The sequence below is a fragment of the Carassius carassius genome, chromosome 14, assembly GCF_963082965.1.
Source record: "Carassius carassius chromosome 14, fCarCar2.1, whole genome shotgun sequence".
NCBI classification, from domain to species: Eukaryota; Metazoa; Chordata; class Actinopteri; order Cypriniformes; family Cyprinidae; genus Carassius; species Carassius carassius.
The window spans coordinates 14332463-14352290 of NC_081768.1; the positions used below are offsets into that span (position 1 = coordinate 14332463).

General features: G+C 39.8%; 1 protein-coding gene across 4 annotated transcripts in view; it reads right to left on the reverse strand.

Moving 5' to 3' along the window:
* The window catches only part of LOC132157069 (B-cell lymphoma/leukemia 11A-like), a 53340-nt gene that overhangs the window by 13437 nt on the left and 20075 nt on the right, over positions 1–19828 (reverse strand). For 2 of the 4 annotated variants that reach the window (XM_059566222.1, XM_059566221.1), the window contains exon 3: positions 14099–14185. The exons of the other annotated variants lie outside the window; for them this stretch is intronic. In XM_059566222.1, the coding sequence (XP_059422205.1) occupies positions 14099–14185 (87 nt within the window). The remainder of the gene's footprint in view (positions 1–14098; positions 14186–19828) is intronic. 4 annotated transcript variants of the gene reach the window in all.

The following is a 19828-nucleotide window of genomic DNA, read 5'->3' on the forward strand; positions in this document are numbered from 1 at the left end:
ATATTTATCAATAAAAAGATTTTTGGACACTTTCTATTTTTCTAAACAGGACACTAGTGTGAACTCGTGTTGCTTCGTACATCCTGCACAAATCATTTAGACACCATTTAAATAAAAGTATCTGCAAACATGGCTTTATAAATTCAAGTTCTAAACACAGCTCTAGCATCCTGTGTTTGATATCCCTACCTTATACAATGACATTCATAGACCTGACTTAAGTGTCCAAAAGTGACAACCCTAGTGAATCCCTTTCTTTAACCAGCAGTCAAACATCCTCTGCTCATGTATGCGAATGGAGGGAGTCTAACGATAACTACATCCAGAAGCAGCCCAGGAACTGTACTGGGGATCCGCTTTACCACTGGGAACATGCCTGGAGAGCAGAAGCCCCAGAGGGACAGATGGAGTAGTTTTGGCGAAGACACCCATGAACAATGAACAAAACCGTTGTTCCGTCACTCGGATTATTGTAACTTCATTCCTGCACTTTGGTTGTGCGATTCAGGCTTCTGTAGACACTGGAATGGATTGCTTAAATATGAATTCCTACATAACCTCATAAACAAAATTTTAATAATACAGTCAGAGCCTCTTAAACTGTGTTTATGATTGTAATTAAATGGCCAAACCTTTATATAACCGTCAGAGCGTAAAACCGTGTGCGCATCCTATCTCTCTCTCTCTCGTGAGGAGAGAACCTCACTGCTGATGGTGGCAACTGTAGACTACTCTTAACCCAAAACCAAAATGTCAAAATTATAGAGAGCACAAATTACAGCATAGAAGGGTTGTGTGCTTTGCTCTTTTCCTTTTTTTAAGTTAAGGAGAGGGGAAAAAAAGCTGAGAGAAATACCAGCATCCAGATGTGCGCACACACATTTATGGGACCCTTGAAAAAATGACAAGACTGTAGAGGATTGCAAAGAAAGAGTGAGATTGTCATTGTTCATTGTTCATTGTCATAAATAGCCTAATTAATCACTGTGCAAACTACTACACTGCTCCAAAAGTAGCAATTAATTAAAGCCAGATTCGTTTATTCCTGTGGAGGAACACAGGCTTTGTGCCCGAAATCATTACTGCCGAAATAGTCATTATTATTATTATTGGAATTAGATCTCTGATTTCAGTCTGAGGTACAAAAATGCCTTTTTTGAAATAAACTTTCAATATGGCTGAGTATTAATTAAGCCTTAGCACTCATTTAACCCAAACTGCTTTAGTGTTGCTCAAACACACAGATCATTCTTATAACAACGCAGCAGACTGACGCATGGCTGGGTCTTCGGCTGCAGCCTCTGAAGCACAGATCATGGAGACCTCTTTTCTTCATTGTCTCTCTCGGAGCCAGAGAGAACGAGGGAATGAAATAGAGGGGAGGAGGGGGGTGAGTGAGATATTCACAGCACGTTCTGCATAAATGTATCGCTGCATCAGTAAGGAAGAGAAATTGGAGCTGCGCAGAGCTGGGGCCCGGGGCATGGCTTCAGACACTGTCAAAACATTTTCAGCCATTTTAATTAGAGGACCAAAGCCAGTTCTGAGGCTCCATAACATTTGCTTTCACATAATTGCACTTCGCTCAGCGTTTTCGCCCTTTCTGTCCCCCTTCGTATTCAACTTGGGCAATTCATATTTCCATTAAGGCTTTTTTGTGCTTTTTCAATTTGAATATATTTTCTTATAGGACATTCAAACATTCATGAATAGCGTGTCCTACGGTGACTGAACAGCTGGAAGTCTGTTCGCTTGTACTTCATTAATTATACAGCTACCTTCGGCTCTGTCACTGTAGTATAGTGTATATGAAGTACAGTACATGAGAGGCTTCCAGTGGCTTCTTTAAGGCTCTTATTCTGCATTTATCCCCTTTTAATCCCTATGCTCAAATAAACAAACAAACACAATTGCTGACACTTGTGATTGAAGGTGTTTAAATAAATTCAGAGTGGTAATTTTTCTTGTTCCTTCACACGCAATAGGTCAGCGGTCACCTGCATGCAAACACACACACATATACACAGCGAGAACAGGGATGTGCAGAGACATGCAGAGCAGGGCAGTCAGCAGCAGCAGCTGTCGGCCACAGAAGATCACTCATCAGCCTTACAGTACCATCATAAAGCTCAGCAAACACCAGGTACTGGCCTCACGCCCTTGGAAAGACACACATAAAAAAAATGTGGCTTCATGTTAATAATACACAAACGATGGCAGTATTGCACCTTAACCCTTGTTACCATCTGTCATAAAATGGAAAAAAGAACAAAAAAGACACACCGTGTAGCTATTCACGCACAAAATCAAACTCGAAAACACACAAATTTAAAGATAAAGTTGACTGACAGCATTTTTTTTTTTTTAAACAGATATTGCAATATCATTATTGTGAATAATTTTGGCCACTGTAATTTATGTAGTGAAAACCTAACATTGTGAAAGCCCTAGTTTAGTTCATTTGCATGTCAACTTTAGAGGCATTTGTAAAAGCAAGTTCTGAAAGCCAGGACTTTCATTCCTACATCTGTCATATTAAATGTTACGATTTTTCTCATACATTTTCCTACAAGTGGTTCATCTCTACCCCCTTACACTGTCTCTGGTATCTCTCTCTGTTGCTCTTATTCATTTGTCCATCGGCACCAGGGGGCTGTTCAGGTGTTTGTTTTTCCCAGCCCAGACTATCTTTGGAAATGTTTTCTTTTTTTTCTTTACTATTTGGCTGCAGGTCTGCACTGACTCAACCTCAGGGGTTCAGAAAGGGGCAGGGTGGAGGGGGGAGTTGATGAGAGAGAAAGAGAAAGAAAAGAACAAAAGGAAAAGTTAAACCTGTAAGTCAGAGCCCTTTTTACTCTGCAGTCTCAGGAGAAGAAACCTCAGCTAGACTGACCCTCTCTCATAAACAGACACATACACAATCTAACACACACCTTGCCTCACCAAGAGGCCGCTTTCTGCCTCACAGATGCCCAGAGCTCTCAAAATAACAAGAAAAGATGAAGAGAGAAAAAGCAAGTAAGAAAAAAGGAAGTGAGGCATATGGGACTTTGAGCCTGATTCTGATAGAAATTAGAATATTTAGAATATTGGAATAGAAATGTAATCTCAAGAGCTACATTTGTTGCACTTTTGTGTCTTTGTGTTAAGAACATGAGTGGGAATGAATGAGATTAGTGCTAAAAGTACTCAAAATCAGCATTATAAATTGCAACAGGAACATTAAATATTCAAGCTGTAAATATATTTTTAATAATAATAATAATAATAATGACGTTTATTTCAAATAGCGACTTCATTCTATTTATCAGAATAAACCCAATCAAAATATGTAAAATTTTGATAATTGGAAACACTAGCTTATTGAATGGAAAACACATCATTACAGAAAATTACACTACTTCATCTCTCAGCATTTTCTTACTCTCTCTCTCTTTCCCTCTGTTTTAGAAAACAATCTTCAAATATATTCAACCAAGCAACAATCAATAAAAGGACATTTTTAACACAGATATTTACTGTAACTGCTGCCCCGTCAGCAGTAAAATCCCCTCAACGATTCTGGTGGCAGTAAGCGGGGTGAGAGAGCAATAAAAAAGTTTATTTACATAACTGCCTCCTGGAGCCACTGACCCTTGCACTACAAGAGCTGACAGACATGCAGAGAGAGATGTGAGGAGCCCATGTGTGTGTGAGTTCATGAGTAACTGGGCTGTTTTAGGAACTAATACAAAGCTTTTTTTATTAAGTATGCTGTACAAATTATTCAAAAGAATATGTGTATACATCAGTGCACAGAAGTATTTAAAAGTTATATTTAAAAAAGTAATATATATAAAGTATATATAAGCAATACCACACAAGCAAAAGTGCTTTTGTGCTAAATGCTATATATTCACCACAACAGAACAGTTGTGAGAAACAAAAAAAAACAAAAAAATTCTGTCGAAATAAATGAATAAATAAAAACATCATAAAATAATATAATATATAATATATTAACAGTTTCTGTCACACATACTTAATGACTTATTTTAATATTTAATTACTATATTAATGCCCAGAGCGCACACAAATATTTTCTTGTATATATATATATATATATACAAATATTTACTTGTATATATACATGATAACATCAACTGTAATAAAAATCTGTAACCAAAAGAAAATAAAAAAAACATAAGAGACTTTGTTAGAACACAGTGAGCAGACTGCGTTGGTGAGGCTTGGGGAAAATGAAAAGCGATGAGAGAAGGTCCAAACAGATAGATCACTCACTCTGCCTCACGGCTCAGGCCTGTGTCTGACAAGAGGACAAAAATTTCTCTAAATTATTCAGAGTGGACAAGCACACATCTACTGGGCACTGCCCTAAAAAGAACATATCCAGAGAGCGGGAAAGTAAGGAAAGGCTGGCAGGGGTTGGGAGGGAGAAAACGGGAGAGGGAGAGAGAGAAGCAGCAGTTTGATGAACGTCAGAAGAAAGGCAGTATTGCAGCAGCAGGCCGCCTGGGGCTAGTTGTGTAGGAGAACACAGAGGCACACAGCCGTTACAGAGCAGTCAATAACGACACAGCCTCTGACATTTACACAAACACCAAGGCCCAGCCACTAGCACCAAACAAACACCCCCAAAACACATACTCACCACCTTTAAAGGAAGCCCACAGTAGCTCCTCGCACGGTGAAGCAGAATGGGAGAGAAAAAGAGGAAGCTACGGACAAGAGCATGTAGCGCAGGAGTCGATTTAAAGTCAGGGCATCTAAGGAGATTGTGAGGTGTTGAAGATCCCTTCGCTTTACTGCTGTCTCTTATCATCAATCTCGTCCAGAGAAATTACCGGCCGTCTTAGTTTCATTTTTTATCTTACTTAAGAGGCAAGGGAGAGGGCAGCTGGCAAATTAAAGAAATATATAAATCACACATTAAAAAGTTCCAGAAAACTATTTGCAATCCTTTTTTTAGTGGTGTGTGCGTGCTTGAGTGTGAGTGCTCCATTAGGGCATTTTGAGAGCAGTCTAATGTGGCTAATGTTCCCATCAGAGAAACTCTAAGTGCTGTGCCATTCATTTCCCTTCCACCCCCCTGAGCGCAGTGGTCACAAGCCCTCCAAATGCTTCCCTTCGAGGAGTGGCCAGTGCCTTTTAGCCAGGACCAAAAGATCGGCCGGCTGCGCAGGAAGAGCCAGGGGCCGACCACCGACGCCCTCTCCCAAAGATATGGGTCTACTAATTACCCCCATATAGACACCAACAAACAACTTTTAAGACCTATTAGAGGACAGTTGTCCGGGAAGGAGTTTTATATCCCATTAAAACCAGAAGATTAAATTGCTGTTCACATAAATTCACCCGGCCTCAGATACCGGCAGGACTCGGATGCTAATAGCATGTGGCCTATCACTGCTAAACAGGCTACGGCAGGATGCCACCCTCCTGGAAAATAGCCTCAAGTGCGATCACATAAATAACCTCGGCTTTTCCGTTGAAGCCATTTCAGGTTTCAGTGGAATTCCTGCTCTCACGTCTCTCCCGACCTGTTTTTGTCTTTGCGCTCCCCATGCTCCACTCCCTGAATCCCCTCAGAATTGGCTATCTGGGTTTCTTTGTTGCGCCTGCCTTTCTCGGCTTTCGGTACAGCCTGGAGGAGGGGGAGGCAAGGAGGACGAACAGGCTGGATCTGCCAGGGCAAGAACTGGAGGTAATGTCAGCCAAGGCCAGAGAGCGAAACCCAGCAACCATGTCAAAGCCAACAAACACTCCCTATCTCATTCCCAAAGGAACTCTGTGACTCACTCTCCAGCAAGCCCCCGATTCACTCCAAAACCTCTCAGCGTAGCCATAACATACATGCCTCAAATTTGGCTTAGAAACCACAGCGACTAATACCAGAGATGTGTGTGTTGGAGGAAGATGGGTGAAGATGTAAGACTCGACTACACTTTTCCAAGAGGGCAAGGACACCAAACCCTACAGAACTCCGGCTGACCCGAAACATCACACCACCCTCCTGACTGCTGCCCCAAGCTGTGTGACATGTCCACCGGGTCTGGGGAAAACATGTGACATCCATGCCTTTAAGAGCACATCTATCGAGCGCAGCGGGGACATGAGGCCACACACAAACAGAGCTCTGTTTCAAGAGCGGCCAAGACACTGCTGTTGCATTCCTCCCGACTGGCGCATGGCCGGCTGGTGAGAGTGCGGGCGGTCTGCAGAGCTGCCCCTCATCTCAGTCGCTCGTACTCTCCGGGTCTGTTCTCACTCTCTCTCCCTGGAGACATGTGTTTTGGCGGCCTGTTCCATAATACTGGAGTGTATACCAGGAAATTACAAGTTCATTTAAAGCTTCTCATAAATACAGCAGAATTTATAATAAATCAGTGACAGATCTGAAGCCAAAATGGAATTCCCTGCAAGCTAAAGTATTTAAAGGGAGAGTTTACTCAAAAATTGGAATTCTGCCATCAATACTCATTCTAAACCTGTATGACTTTATTCTGTTAAACACAAAAGGTGATAATTTAAAGAAAGAGTGACTTTCACAGGAGTAATACAGCTGAAAAATTTGTCAAAGTATCTTCTTTTGTCTTCTGCAGAAGATAGCAAGTCATACATGTCTGGACAACATTAGAGTGAGTAAACTGTGAAAGAATTTTCCTTTTCGGGTTAACTACACTATTAAATGAAGTTATTTAGAATCGCTAGTGTCCAGAGGGCAGTGAGGTAGACCAGTATCTCACATAAATTCATAAAGCATAAATGAATGACCCACTGGAAAGATTGCCTCCGTCTATCTCGTTTCACATTAACCTTTGGGCTTGAAATCTGCTGCTTGTACTCATTTTCAGTATCTTCGTTTACAGTACATGTTGGTGCTAGAGAGGGGACATGTCCATCAGGGCTGAGGGCCAAGGCCACAGAGGTGTATAAATGTAAGAAATTAAAACAAAGACGAGGGGGTTGGGTGAAAATGATAATGAGACAGACATTAATAAAGCTCAGATCAGGAAACAAACCGCTTCCACATGGTCATAAAACAATTTGTGCCATGCGTCAATACACTGATAAGGCACATCAGATGCCCGTGGTGAGGCAGCGAGGCAGAGGTAAATGGACAAGCTCTTGTCTGTAGTGTGTATGCTTTATTCATACAGGACAGAGTGCATGACTCAAAGCCACTCTGCGGCCCTGCACTTTATCGGATAAAAAATTCAGGCTGAACCTTCTACTGCCCCCTTTAGCAGGCCACAGCCATTAGCAGAATGAGAGAGAAAGACTAGAGGGAACGAAGGTAAGAGAGAGAGTTCTTTAGGTTTTGTGACACCAGAGCACTTTTCCCATATGTCTGATATAGCAATGCCAAGGTGAGGTTAAAGTTAGTTTTTAGCTGTACGTAAAGCTACTAACAAATATCTAAATAAAATTAAATAACTAAAAAAAATGTATACAAAAACATTTTTTTTTAAATCTTCATTTTATATATATATATATTATAAGTTACACATAAGAAAAAATAGTCTGACTATTTCTTAAGCTTGCTTGGCTGCAATGTGTGGTACAGAAAAAAATTGAATAAAATAAAATACATGCCATGCCATGGTACCTTTTTTAGAAGGAGCAGTTATTGTGATGCTATTGTAAAATGTATTTAAGCAGAATTCCTGATTTTAGTTACAGAACAATGCAGTATGACAGTCAAGAAAATGGTGCAAATATTTATCTTCATCTCATTGTATGTGTGTGTTTGAAGGGTGGGGGACAGACATTAGTACAATGTGGAAAGAAGACGTTAATACTACAGTATAACATTTACCATCAATAACGGGGTGGTAAGATGGATGCTATGCATGCAGGGCTGTGGCTTTTGCAGCTCAGTCAAATTCTTCATGGCAACGCTTCTACCCACATTTACTCCCAGTCCCACAGATAATTCAATACAAGTGTTCTAATCCATATCATCCCATCGTACGTTACCGCCGACAGCTCAGCACTAGGACTGCAAACACTCCACCTCTAACAACCAGTACGGCCACAGTCCGAGCCCTCCTCTGCAAAAACGAACATATTAACATTTGTTTCATCTCCATCCATATTTCTGCTCGGAGACAGAGTTAGTGGTATGAGTTGGACACAAAGCAAACACTCTGAACTCAGCGTGAAGGCCTTTTCATGTATGAAGACCAAGAAAACCAGCCATTCATAAGCAAAAATGTGACCCGTTCCTACCCGGGACGCTTACACAACTGATATAGAAATTTTAATTACCGCAGCTTTACCTGCAAGCCCTCTTCAACGGCTCAAGTCAATAAATCAGGTTTTAACACGGCAAGGAGCCACAACTCAAAGCATGCTAGAACATTACCTCCACATTCTGCCAAAAATGTGTCCAGGGTCCTATAGATCAGAGATCTCATAGGGGTGGCGTGAAACAGGGTACAAGGAAGTAAAGAGAATAAAGGGGGAAGAGCGTTCTGTAAGGTCGCTCAGATTGAAGATATATATCTCAGATGCTTATCTGAAGTGCCTGGACTTCCCAAAAAAACGCCTTGACAAAAAGAGAGAGGAGTGTGTCGCTGACATTTATTATGATGCAGTGTGTTTACCGTTTCTAGAAAATCGACTTACCAAACCCGCCTGAGCCTTAAACGTCCAAGGTTTTTCCAGTAGTTGAGATGAGCAAAGGATACCGGTCTCTCTCTATACGAGTATGTGTAGGCGAGACTTCACTATGTGCATATGATCCTGTTTCAGCTTCTAATTTTTGACCTCAACCTTGCCCTCCTGAGCTCAGTCCTCGACCCCATGCTGCATTACAGAACACAAAGTTATATAAAGCGACGTAAGTTGAGCAAAGCACAAGCAGTGCCATTTTTGCCCTTTGTGGCTCCCCGCCAAACAGATAATGTATATTCAGGCTGTGGTGCAAACTAGCACTGTATTTGTAAATACCACAGCTCTGTACAGTATCAGACTGTTTTTAGAAGCCCGTCTGAACAGAGCGAAATGATTTCGTTTCACAGTGGACAAGTGGAACTAATCCATTTCATTAAAAACAGACAATCAGATTCCAGTCACAGAACAGAGCACTTAGCGCAGACTGGCTTCAAACGGCGGCTGACATCAATACTCTCTGCCCCGCAGTAGCATGAGGAAGCGGTCGGGCTAAAATTGATGCCGTTTACAGTTCAGACCCCCTCTACTTTCTGCACTCGTTTACAACTGTCTCTTTTCACACGTTTCATCAGGGCTGGAAAAGGGCAGAGAGAGGCCTCTAACAAACTCCAGATCCCTGTGCACACACACACATATATATATACACAAAATAAGGCTCGGTACTTTGTATATAAGCACAAATATTACACATTAAAGAGGCAGGTCCATATGGGTACATCTAAAAATGCTAAATATCAGTCAACCAAAAACAAAACCAAAATTAAAGAAATGATCATACAAGGAACCAAAATAACAAAGTGCACACTATAGAAAATAAAGGACGCTCAAACAATCTGTTCACTGCAAACACAATGCAAGCATTTTGTTCAGACTGTAATGTGTCATGTCAGCGTTCCAGGACAGCATGTAAGTCTGCTTAGGTGAAAACTCAGGGTGACTGATCGATCTAGCACAGCAGTTCTCAACCTTTCTGACTTGAAGGTCCCTCATATATAACAGAAACTTTGAGTGTAGATATATTTAATAATAATTAAATTAATTTTGTTGTTCCAGAAGATTCAAGATTCTGATTCTCTGTTACTGATTTAGTTATTATTTAGTTGCATAATATATGTATGTGTACTGTGTATATTTATTATATATATATATATAAATACACACACATGCATGTGTATATTTCAGAGAAATATGTTATTTTTATATATTAAATATATTTATTTATAAAACAAATTATAGTAAACATGTAAATATTTTCAAAATTTATACTGTATGTGTGTATGGATATATACATAAAAAATATACACAGAACACAAACATATATTATGCAAACAAAAACTTTTATTTTGGACGCGATTAATCGCAATTAATCGTTTGTCAGCACTAATATATATATATATATATATATATATATATATATATATATATATTTATATATATATATATATATATAATTTAAACTATATTTTAAATAAAAATGCATGTTATTTGGAGTCTTCTGGTGTAAACAGTAAAAATTACTTGACTAGTTTATTCACCCCTGCATGAGTGTGTCTTACAGGGGCCACTCTAGTCAAAAAAAGTCTGGACACACCTCTGGAGGGAAGAGATAGAAGTACAAACAAGGCCGAAAGAAACTTTGGCATGTCACTTGATAAGCAGCGCTGGGCAGGGTGTGGTGACACTGTAAGAGTCACGGTACAGTAAAGCAGACTAGGAAATCCCCTGTGACCTACAGAACACACACAAACACACATTCACAAAGACTCCTTCACCTGTCTGGAGCTTCTTACTTTGACATAAGAGCTTCATTCTGAGGAAATCACATGAACCTTGACAGGCCGAACGTAACCATGAATTTATGAAACTGTTGAAAAAGAAATGCAAAGAATAAGATCAGTCACTCATCAGCAGGGTGTGAAGTGTATCTCACGGTACATCCAACTCTGACAGGACAGGGGGAAAAAGCGGAGTCAACTTTTCACATCAATTCTCTCCGTGTTGCTTAATGAGGATGGAGTGGGACTTTTTGCCACGGTTGGAAATAAGGCGTCGGATAGATGGAGGGAGACTTGGTGGGCAGTGTCAGCCGTGGCACCCTTTTCCCGCTGGTGCCAGATTACATTTCCAAGAACAGCTGCCTCCTTTGTCCGCTCGCAGCCAAGCCAAACAGCGCCTAAAATTTCATTTAATCTGCTGCAAAACCTGAGTGTCAGCCACTTAAATGGCAGCTAAAAGCACTACTCTCAGATAACTGACTGACACTTGCTAATAATAGAGCCTGGCAACAGGGGAGCCATGGCGGACATTTTGTGTAACCGTAGAGAGACGCCGGGTGCCTGGGAAACAGGGGAGTGAATCGGTGGGATCCTCTCACAGGCCGCCGTACCCCCCTCAAGCTCCACCCTTTCCCTGCATGCCTAGCCAATCCTAAACCCACCAGTGACCTGCGGTCTCTCATTTAGCCCTCAACCGCCATGCAACAATGGGCCTACATGCTTTTGTCTGCAAATCTGGGGGCAAGTAGGAGACAAGGAGGTGCAAGCAGAAAGAAAGAGCGAGGATTTATGGATGATATAAAAATGTTCAATTTAACCTCCCATATTCTGAATGGACAGTCGTATCTCCGGTCACAGGTCTGTCAAGCTGTGACCGTTTGGACCGAATCAAGGATCAAAAGATTAGCACATGGAAGAAGGGGGGAAATTGGAGGAGGAGAACGGGGGACAGGTTGAGCAGCTTTTGTGGTACTGTGTCATTACACAAGGTCTCAACACGCCCTTCATGGGAATCTGAGACAGGGCCTGGCAGGTCAGGGCTGAGCTCAAAGCAGTAGAGTACCACGCTAAAACCACTGCGTGTGTGTTTAAGAGCCAAAAGCCCATCATCGTACTCTCTTTCTCTCATACACACAGGAGAGAGAATATTTATAGAGAGGAGGAAACACCCTTCCACTGAAAAATAAACAGATTCACTGTACATCACTGAGGCAACAACATGAAAAAAAAAGCATTCCGGTTCAATGGTTTCACAGACGCTGCTCTCTCGGTTTTGTTTTTCACTACCTGTTTTTGCTTTGCTTTCCTCAGGTGTCGAGAGGTGAAGCCGTCTGGAGTGAACACGTGTGACAGGAAAACCTTGTGAGAAACAGCACGAGAGACATAAAGGGACAAAGGAGGAGGGAGACCACTATGGTGGTTGACTTTCACATCAGTGAGGTTTCGATGTGTCTATATATACATATATATGTTAGTGATGTTCCTGAACTGAAAGTCACCGTTAGTGTGCTACCATATTAGCGAAATACACATAATAGCTGTGAAAGAATTTCAGTTGGTACGAGTGTTTTGAGGTGCATCGCACGAAATTTCATAATCGATCATTTGTTGTACATTCCGAATACTAGTGGATGTCTCTAACATATCTGCTCAAAAGTGGGCTGAAAACAGAGAGATGGACAGAGAGAGGGAAACAGGAGGAAGAGAGCGGGCAGGGGGCCTCTCACAGCTACTGATGAAGACATAAAGGGGAGTGAATGAAGGGGGTTATTTAGTCTGCTGTGCGAGATTTTCACTTCTGCAATCTTGTCATCTCCAGATGTACTCCTCTAAACACACACACACACACACATCACTACACCAAACAGTGTCCACATGTACTCAGTCGATACAAACAGAGTAAACTGCATCAGCAGAGTGACTACTGCATCAGTTCTACTGGTCCAAAGATGGACCAATGGTTGAAATGATGCCCATATATACATAATATAATTTAAATATTGCAAATGATGTGCACACAATATGCTGAATTTATTAAATATTAATAAAAAATAATACAAACATTTTTACAAAATATTTATTAAATTAACTAAATAGTTTTTTTCACCTTTTTTCTGACTATTTTATCTTTTCACTACTATTTTTTTTAATGACTGTTCATTATTTTTTAGTTTGAAAAAAGCAGCAGATACAGTACTGTTCAAAAGTTTAGGGTAACTAATTTTGTTTTAAAAAAATTTATTATTTTATTCATCAAAGAAGGATGCCTTAAATTGATCAAAATGACAGTAAAGGATTTTACATTGTTACAGAAAATCTATTTCCAATAAATGCTGTTCTTCTGATCTTTCTTTTCATGAAATTGTAATATTATTGCATTTTATATCAAATAAATGCAGCCTTGGTAAGCATAAGAGACTTCTTTTTAAAAACATCAACAAAAAAGTGTAGTACATTTGGTGAGCAGCACCAGCTATAAATCTCTTTATTATCCATTGACAAGGCTGTCAACAGATTTTCAAGTGAGATATCGCTAATTAATGCTACTCTTTTTATACTGCAATTCTCTCCCAGACAAATCTCACAGTCTAGCTTATATATAGCACATCAGAAGTGAGTGTTACTCTTGTACAGGAAGCACAGTGGTGGAAAAACAACCTCCCTCATCGCCACCAAGAGCATCGCTTTTCGGACTAGGCCATGACAGCGGCGGGCCGCTCTGCACACGCTGACGAACGAGGGGAAACGTGCGCTGATTACTGGCAGCTCGCCTCTCTGACTTGGCAGCTAGTGGTCACTGGGGGAGGAGGACATGATAGAGACAGGATTTAGCCTCCGCTACACACACAGGGTAATGAGAGCCAGCCAGCGTGGATTTATGTGCATTAGGAGGCACTGGGCTACCCGGCCTGTGATACATTTATTTGGCTTTATTAGCCTTGTGGCATATACGTATTGGAGGTAATTTGGTTAAAGCTGTTAGGTCCATTATGCAGCAAGCATCGTCGGAGGAGGGAGAGGGCTGTTATTAGTGGTTATCAGATGAGAATTATGAATGATAACAGAAGCCCATCTCTAATTTGTGCGGCTAAGGCCTCCATTTAAATTATGCATACAGTGCAGAGCCGATAAACAGCGGGGCATCTGTGCAGAGACGTGGCGACTCCTGTGGCCAGGAAAATACTCCGGTCCCCGCTTTAAAATAAACACACACGCACTTACAAACGCACACAAATACCCACAGAAAATCAATCCTGAACTGTGCTCGCCCTTTAGTCTATAACAGCTCTATGTGTGTTCCTGTTTGCAGCGGCCTGGGCTCTGTCCGCGTCCAGCGCAGTTTGGCCCGCTGGTCAGATCTGTGTGAGGGATGCTGGGGTCACTCCATTCAAGGTCAGCGGGGACATGGAACGGTTTATTGACCGCCAGCTGAATTGAGAGCTCACCCCAGCGGACTGCTCTTACAGTTTACTCTCTCTTCCTGTGACACGCTCACCTCCGCTGAGGCCTGTGAACGCTCAGTGGCGGAGAGTAAACCTCTTTTGTTCATTTCTGTGTAAAATATAAATAAATAAAGTACAAGGGCGAGTAAGACATATGAAGAGTGTTACACAGTCCTTTAGTCTGCAGGGCAGAGGGGTCACCTGAGAATACTGCTCTCTGCTGTAAACAGGTCTCGCACAGCACTGTCTGGTCAAGCAGAAACAGACATCTGTGACTGGTCACAAGGACTATGAAAGAAAAACACAGACAAAACAAGAGAGAAAGAGAGGAAAAGGTTGCTGCACATGGCCAAAAATGAAATAAAATAAAATAAAAAGTGTCGAAAAATGTTATATATATATATATATATATATCCAGCTACAGACATTTAGAGACTGGTTTTATCTAAAATGTCATCTTGACTTAAGTCTAAAATTCAAATTACATGCTAGTTAATGAAACTGAGTTGAACTGAGGGCTCAAATATAATATTAAAATACATATTACATAGAAAAGCATATTTATATTTCTGCACATTTAAACAGAGTTGGTAGAGAAGTTAAAAATTTACAATTATAGATTTTTGCAGACATGTTTATCCAAAGCAATTTTGCTAAATATATTCATTATTACCATTCAACAGTCGATAGATATAGATTTTTGTCCTGAATATTAATAAGCTATCTAAGTTATTATAATTCACTTAATATGGGTTTATTAGTTAAGCAATCAAACTAATAATTATTATTATTATTAATAGTATTATTATCATACACATTAACATGCATAGTTTTGGGAAAACTATTTATTACATTACCACACTACCAACATTTCATTCTCATTTTCTAAATAATTTTATTTTTTACAGTCTGCCTTCAAAGACAATAAAAAGCTTCTGTGCTGCAGCCACACTCATCCACAACACAAACAAACACCAGGTGCAAATGGTCAAAAAGAAAACAGATGCATGAGGACTGTATTCACGAGGATGTCAATCTCACAGGTCTCACCATAGAAGAGTAAAACTGTGTTTTTTACAGTACAGCTCCCCCCGTCCGGCACAAGAACTAGGCCTACTGTACAGTTAAAAATAACTGAAGAGCCAGTAACTCGCTGGCTATTGATACAACCTCAACTCCAGCAGTGAGGTCACACACAGTCTCCTCCCCCACGGCCCGTCCACGCTCGCTCCCTCGCACATGCAGCCGACCCACAACTTATCAAAGGCATTAACAACTTTTCGTTAAAAGGCTATAAAGTCTGGCAGAGGTCAGAGTTCACAGCATCAGCTCTCCAGAGCAGAACAGCACGGCTTATGGAATCAGTGTAATGCGTTTAACAGCGCAGAGTTATAAAAATGGAATGTTTAAAAAAAAAGAGAGAGAGGGAGAGAGAGACAGAGATACACTCCTACACAAGCTCTGTGTGTGCCGGAAAGGCAGAACAGTACAACATTGAACAAAGAGCAGCCAGGCTGGCATGATGTGTGTGTGTATGTGTGTACGCAAAAGAGAGAGAGGGTAAGAGTTTGCCCGCGGCATGCCAAGATGTCAAAACTGTCTCTCAGTAGCTGCAGAGAGACGCAGACAAAGGCAGAGAGTCAGCCACTGCTGCTATTGATTACTTCTCACTGGAGAGCACTGTGTGAAGAGGGAAGACAATGGAGCAGATCAAACTCACACACTCACCTCTCCACCCCACACAGAGTGCCACCGGCCTCTGCTCTCATGCAAACCACAAAGCCTGCGCTGCACTCGCCAAAAACTCGGCCACATTTTGGAATTAAAGGAATAGATCAGTCGAAAATAAAAATTACATCATTATTCGCTCACTCTCATGTTGTTTCAAACCGGTGTGACTTTCTTTCTACTGTGGAGCACTGACAGAGAATTTTTCTGAAAAATGTACTGGCTGCTCTGTTTTTTAATACAATGAAAGTGAATGGGGACTGAAGCTGTCAAGCTTTTAAAAAGACGCAAGAGCATCATACACTTGGTTGTGCGACTCTTTCAATGTAATCTACAAAAGATGTGTGATGAACAGAAGTTATGATTCACTAGCTCTTCTTTGGTGATAGTTTCACTGATCATTTTTCCTCTGTTCAATAAATTGGCTAATCCAATTCACAAAACCTGTTTGATCATTTGTGAACAGGTCATTTAAATGGTTTAGGGAACTGAATGAAGCATTTAATTGAGATCTGACTCAAAAGACAAACAGACCGAATTTTAAGTTGTTTTTGTCTGAAAATGAGAATCAGCTAACTGGCTCACTAATCACAGCGGCCGAATGGATCAGAAGATTTTAGAATCAGAATCAGATGAGCTTTAATCTCCAAGTGTGCACAAACAAAATGTGTTGCGTTTTCTCAGAGCTCTGGATATACACAAAATATACATGCACATATGAGCACAGAAATAAAATGTTTTCTTTCATTTAATTGTAATCTTTTATTCCTAATCCTACTTTATTTACATTTAATTTAAATAGATTAAAAGAATAAATACATAAAAATGAATACTTTAAAGAAATATGTTTTTTATTTATTTATTTATAAATAAAACATTTTTCTTAATTCAACTAACTTTTAAATTTTATTCTACTGTTATTACAACTACTTGTATGGAGTTTTTGCACCCTTTTTTTCAACTCAACAGCCCCGATCCTTATTTACTTTTCAGAATGTTCTTCAAAAATGTATCTTAAGTTTTCTACAGCTGAAATTCATACAGGTTTGGAACCACTTAAGAAATTTTCCTTTTCGGGTGAACAATTCTTTTAAAACCCCACATTTTACAGCTGCACAGATTAATTTCTCTATTTATTCCATGTTCTATACCTAATGAATTACACACATAAAGCTGTCTGGATATTTTAGTATTCAGGATTATAGTTTTGTTGGACACATTGAAGCTATCAGTTGTGGACTGGGCCCCATTAAGGGCACTGATGTGGCTTTTGATGGTCCTTCTGCAGGAGTAATAGCTGTGGAAAACTGCTCTCTCTCCGTTTTTTCACTCTCACTCTATGCCTCAGTGCCAAAGAGCTCTTGTCTAGGCAAACTGTTAATAAAAAGCACTTTAACAAGACTTCACACAGCCCAAAAGCAAACATCACAGATACTCTGGCCCCTGTAAGCAGAAAGACTTCACGTTTGCATAACTTAACAGAAACATCTAACAGTGGGTGAACCTGTATTCAAGATAAACATAACTATATCCTTTCATGGCACGGACAGTAAACATCAGAAATGGGTTATATAAACACAATTATGAAGAAGAAAAAAAAGATGCAGCCTCTTTGTCTCTGCACTTTTTTTTTAATTCAAGCCAATTATAACCCCATAAATGGAGGTGCACCAGGGGTGTGAGGGGGCAGTTTTGACTGCTGTGTTCAGGATGGAGGGAAAGGAAGGGTGCGCAGGTGCTGATGTGGATCTGGAGGGCATGTCCATTCATCAAACAGCCCAATCTTACAGCCCCCGCACACAAACAAAATATGCCACGGTAAACATAATCCATACATCAAACTCCAACACCAGCAAACCCATTACCTTGTTCTCTCTCTATTGATGTGAACAGAAGCAGTTGAAGGGACGAGCGGTTTAAAGGTTTCACTCACTTCACCTGTGTTGCTTCGGCATCCCGGTACCCTATGCTTTCCTTAAAAATAATATTATCACAAAATACTGCAGCTGTCTTCTAAGCCAGCATTCTAAATATCATAAAACCTCTCCTTCAACAGAGTTTGATGTTTGGATATTGCTATTTCTTGTCATCTTCCCAACTTGCAATGAGAAACACTTATAAACTAGCTGTTGTCAACAAAAGAGAAACTTTCCACTATATTTTATTTTATTTATTTATTTATTTTTTTCCCACATTTAAAAAAGTTAAGTGGTTTACCATTTGGAAATTAAGAAATTATGACAGCTATAAATATTAGTATAGTCATTTTGTACTATCATAATAATAATAATTTTACTATAGCCTAATATAATATTGTATTTCTCAAATACTTTTTTATTTTACATTATTCCACAATATAAAGAATATTTTACAATAATTTGTTTATTATTATTATTATTATTATTATCATCATCATTGTTATTATCTAATTTGATACATAGTTTGGGAGGGGGTCAATTTTGAGTAGCCATGAAAATGAAAATCAATATTTAATCAATTACACTGAACTATTTCATTAATGAATACAAAAACATCTATACAAAAATAAAATTTAAAAAAATATGTCTATTAGTAATCAATTAATCTTGCATGATCTTGAGTTTATTTTTTCCAAAGAGCTTGTTGCAATGCATTATTGGACATCTAGCAATAAATTCTACCAAATTGAGGTCAAATGCATCATCTATGACACCTTAAAACATCACTCACAGGGTTTTAAAGTGAGCAAGTGAAGTGTGAAGGGAAAGTGACGGTTGAAAAGAGGAGGAAGTAGAGGAGTTTATTTTTCAGTTGGTGTAGTGGGATTTTGTTTTTAAAAATTCCTGTTTGTGTAGTGAGTGTAATGCTAATATCACATAAAACACATTTTTGCAGTTTCTTGTACATTGTGTGTGATATTGTGTATATACAGAAATAGCCTGCTGGCCAAAGTTGTGAGAAATAGTATCGAGTTTGCTCTGTGCTATTTAATACACACATAGCCGGATCACATATATCCTTAGAAATCCAAGCCAGCTACGGTGGGCAAGGTGTAATGAATTCCATGTTGTCTATGTTGAGCCTCTCCTCCTATACATACCGCTCTGGTCTCTCTATGTCCTGTAAGTCTAGCACAGGCCCAGCTGTATCTGGCCTGTGGTTACATCTGGGGTTCAGATCTCTGACCCCAATCAGGTTACATGTACCACAGTCCATTCTTCCACACACATACATGAGTGCCAAATTGAACACACTCTGAAATACCAGCCGTCTCATGTAGCACACACACCGTGACCTGTGAATCTGCCACCAAAACAAATCTCGAAAATGTACATAGATAAGTTCGTTTGCTGGTCATTGTTTACTCACCTGTAATTCCAAATTGTATGACTTTTTTTCTTCTATGGAACACAAAAAAATATCTTTTTTGTTCATACAATGAAAGTCAATGGGATCTAGTGTTGTTTTGGACCCCTTTTTCCTTCATTATATGGACAAAAACAGTTGGAACATCTTTCAAAATGTCTTCTTTTTTGTGTTTCATCTTTAAATCGTTAGCAGTTTTGGAATGATAAGAGGGTGAGTAAATGATGATACAGTTTCATTTTTGAGAAAGTTATTGCTTTTAATAACAGACACACTGGTAGTCAGAAAGGTGTATAACACACACACAGACACACACAGCTAACATTTGACTGGAGACACATATTTTCTGGTCTATCCCCATGAATTCAAGGGAAGAGCTGGAGATTTACACAGCCAGTTCCCTAAAGAGTACTTGGAGAAAACTTCTAGACTGACTATTCAGGTCAGCCACACACACTCACTCACATACAAATAAATGTGACTGCCCTCCGGCGAACACATATTTGAGGAAAAATAAAACTCACCAGGAAATCATTCAACTAAAACTGGTGCTGGTTAAATGCATAAACATAACTGTGACTGTGTCGTAAACATTTGGTGACATACTGAATACTAAGAGGAGCATAGCAGAATGTACATATTCACACAAATAAAGCTATATAAAAGAAAAATGTACATATTTTTGGTCTGTGAAAATCTAAATAACAGCCTCATTTATGATTCAAACAATAAAGTTTAAAAAGGCATAATGTCGGATCCCAGCCAGTGATTGACAGGTGGTGGCCAGCAGTATGATCCAGTGGATAACTGTTTCAGCTGTGTGTGTGTGTGTGTGTGTGTGTGTGTGTGTGTGTGTGT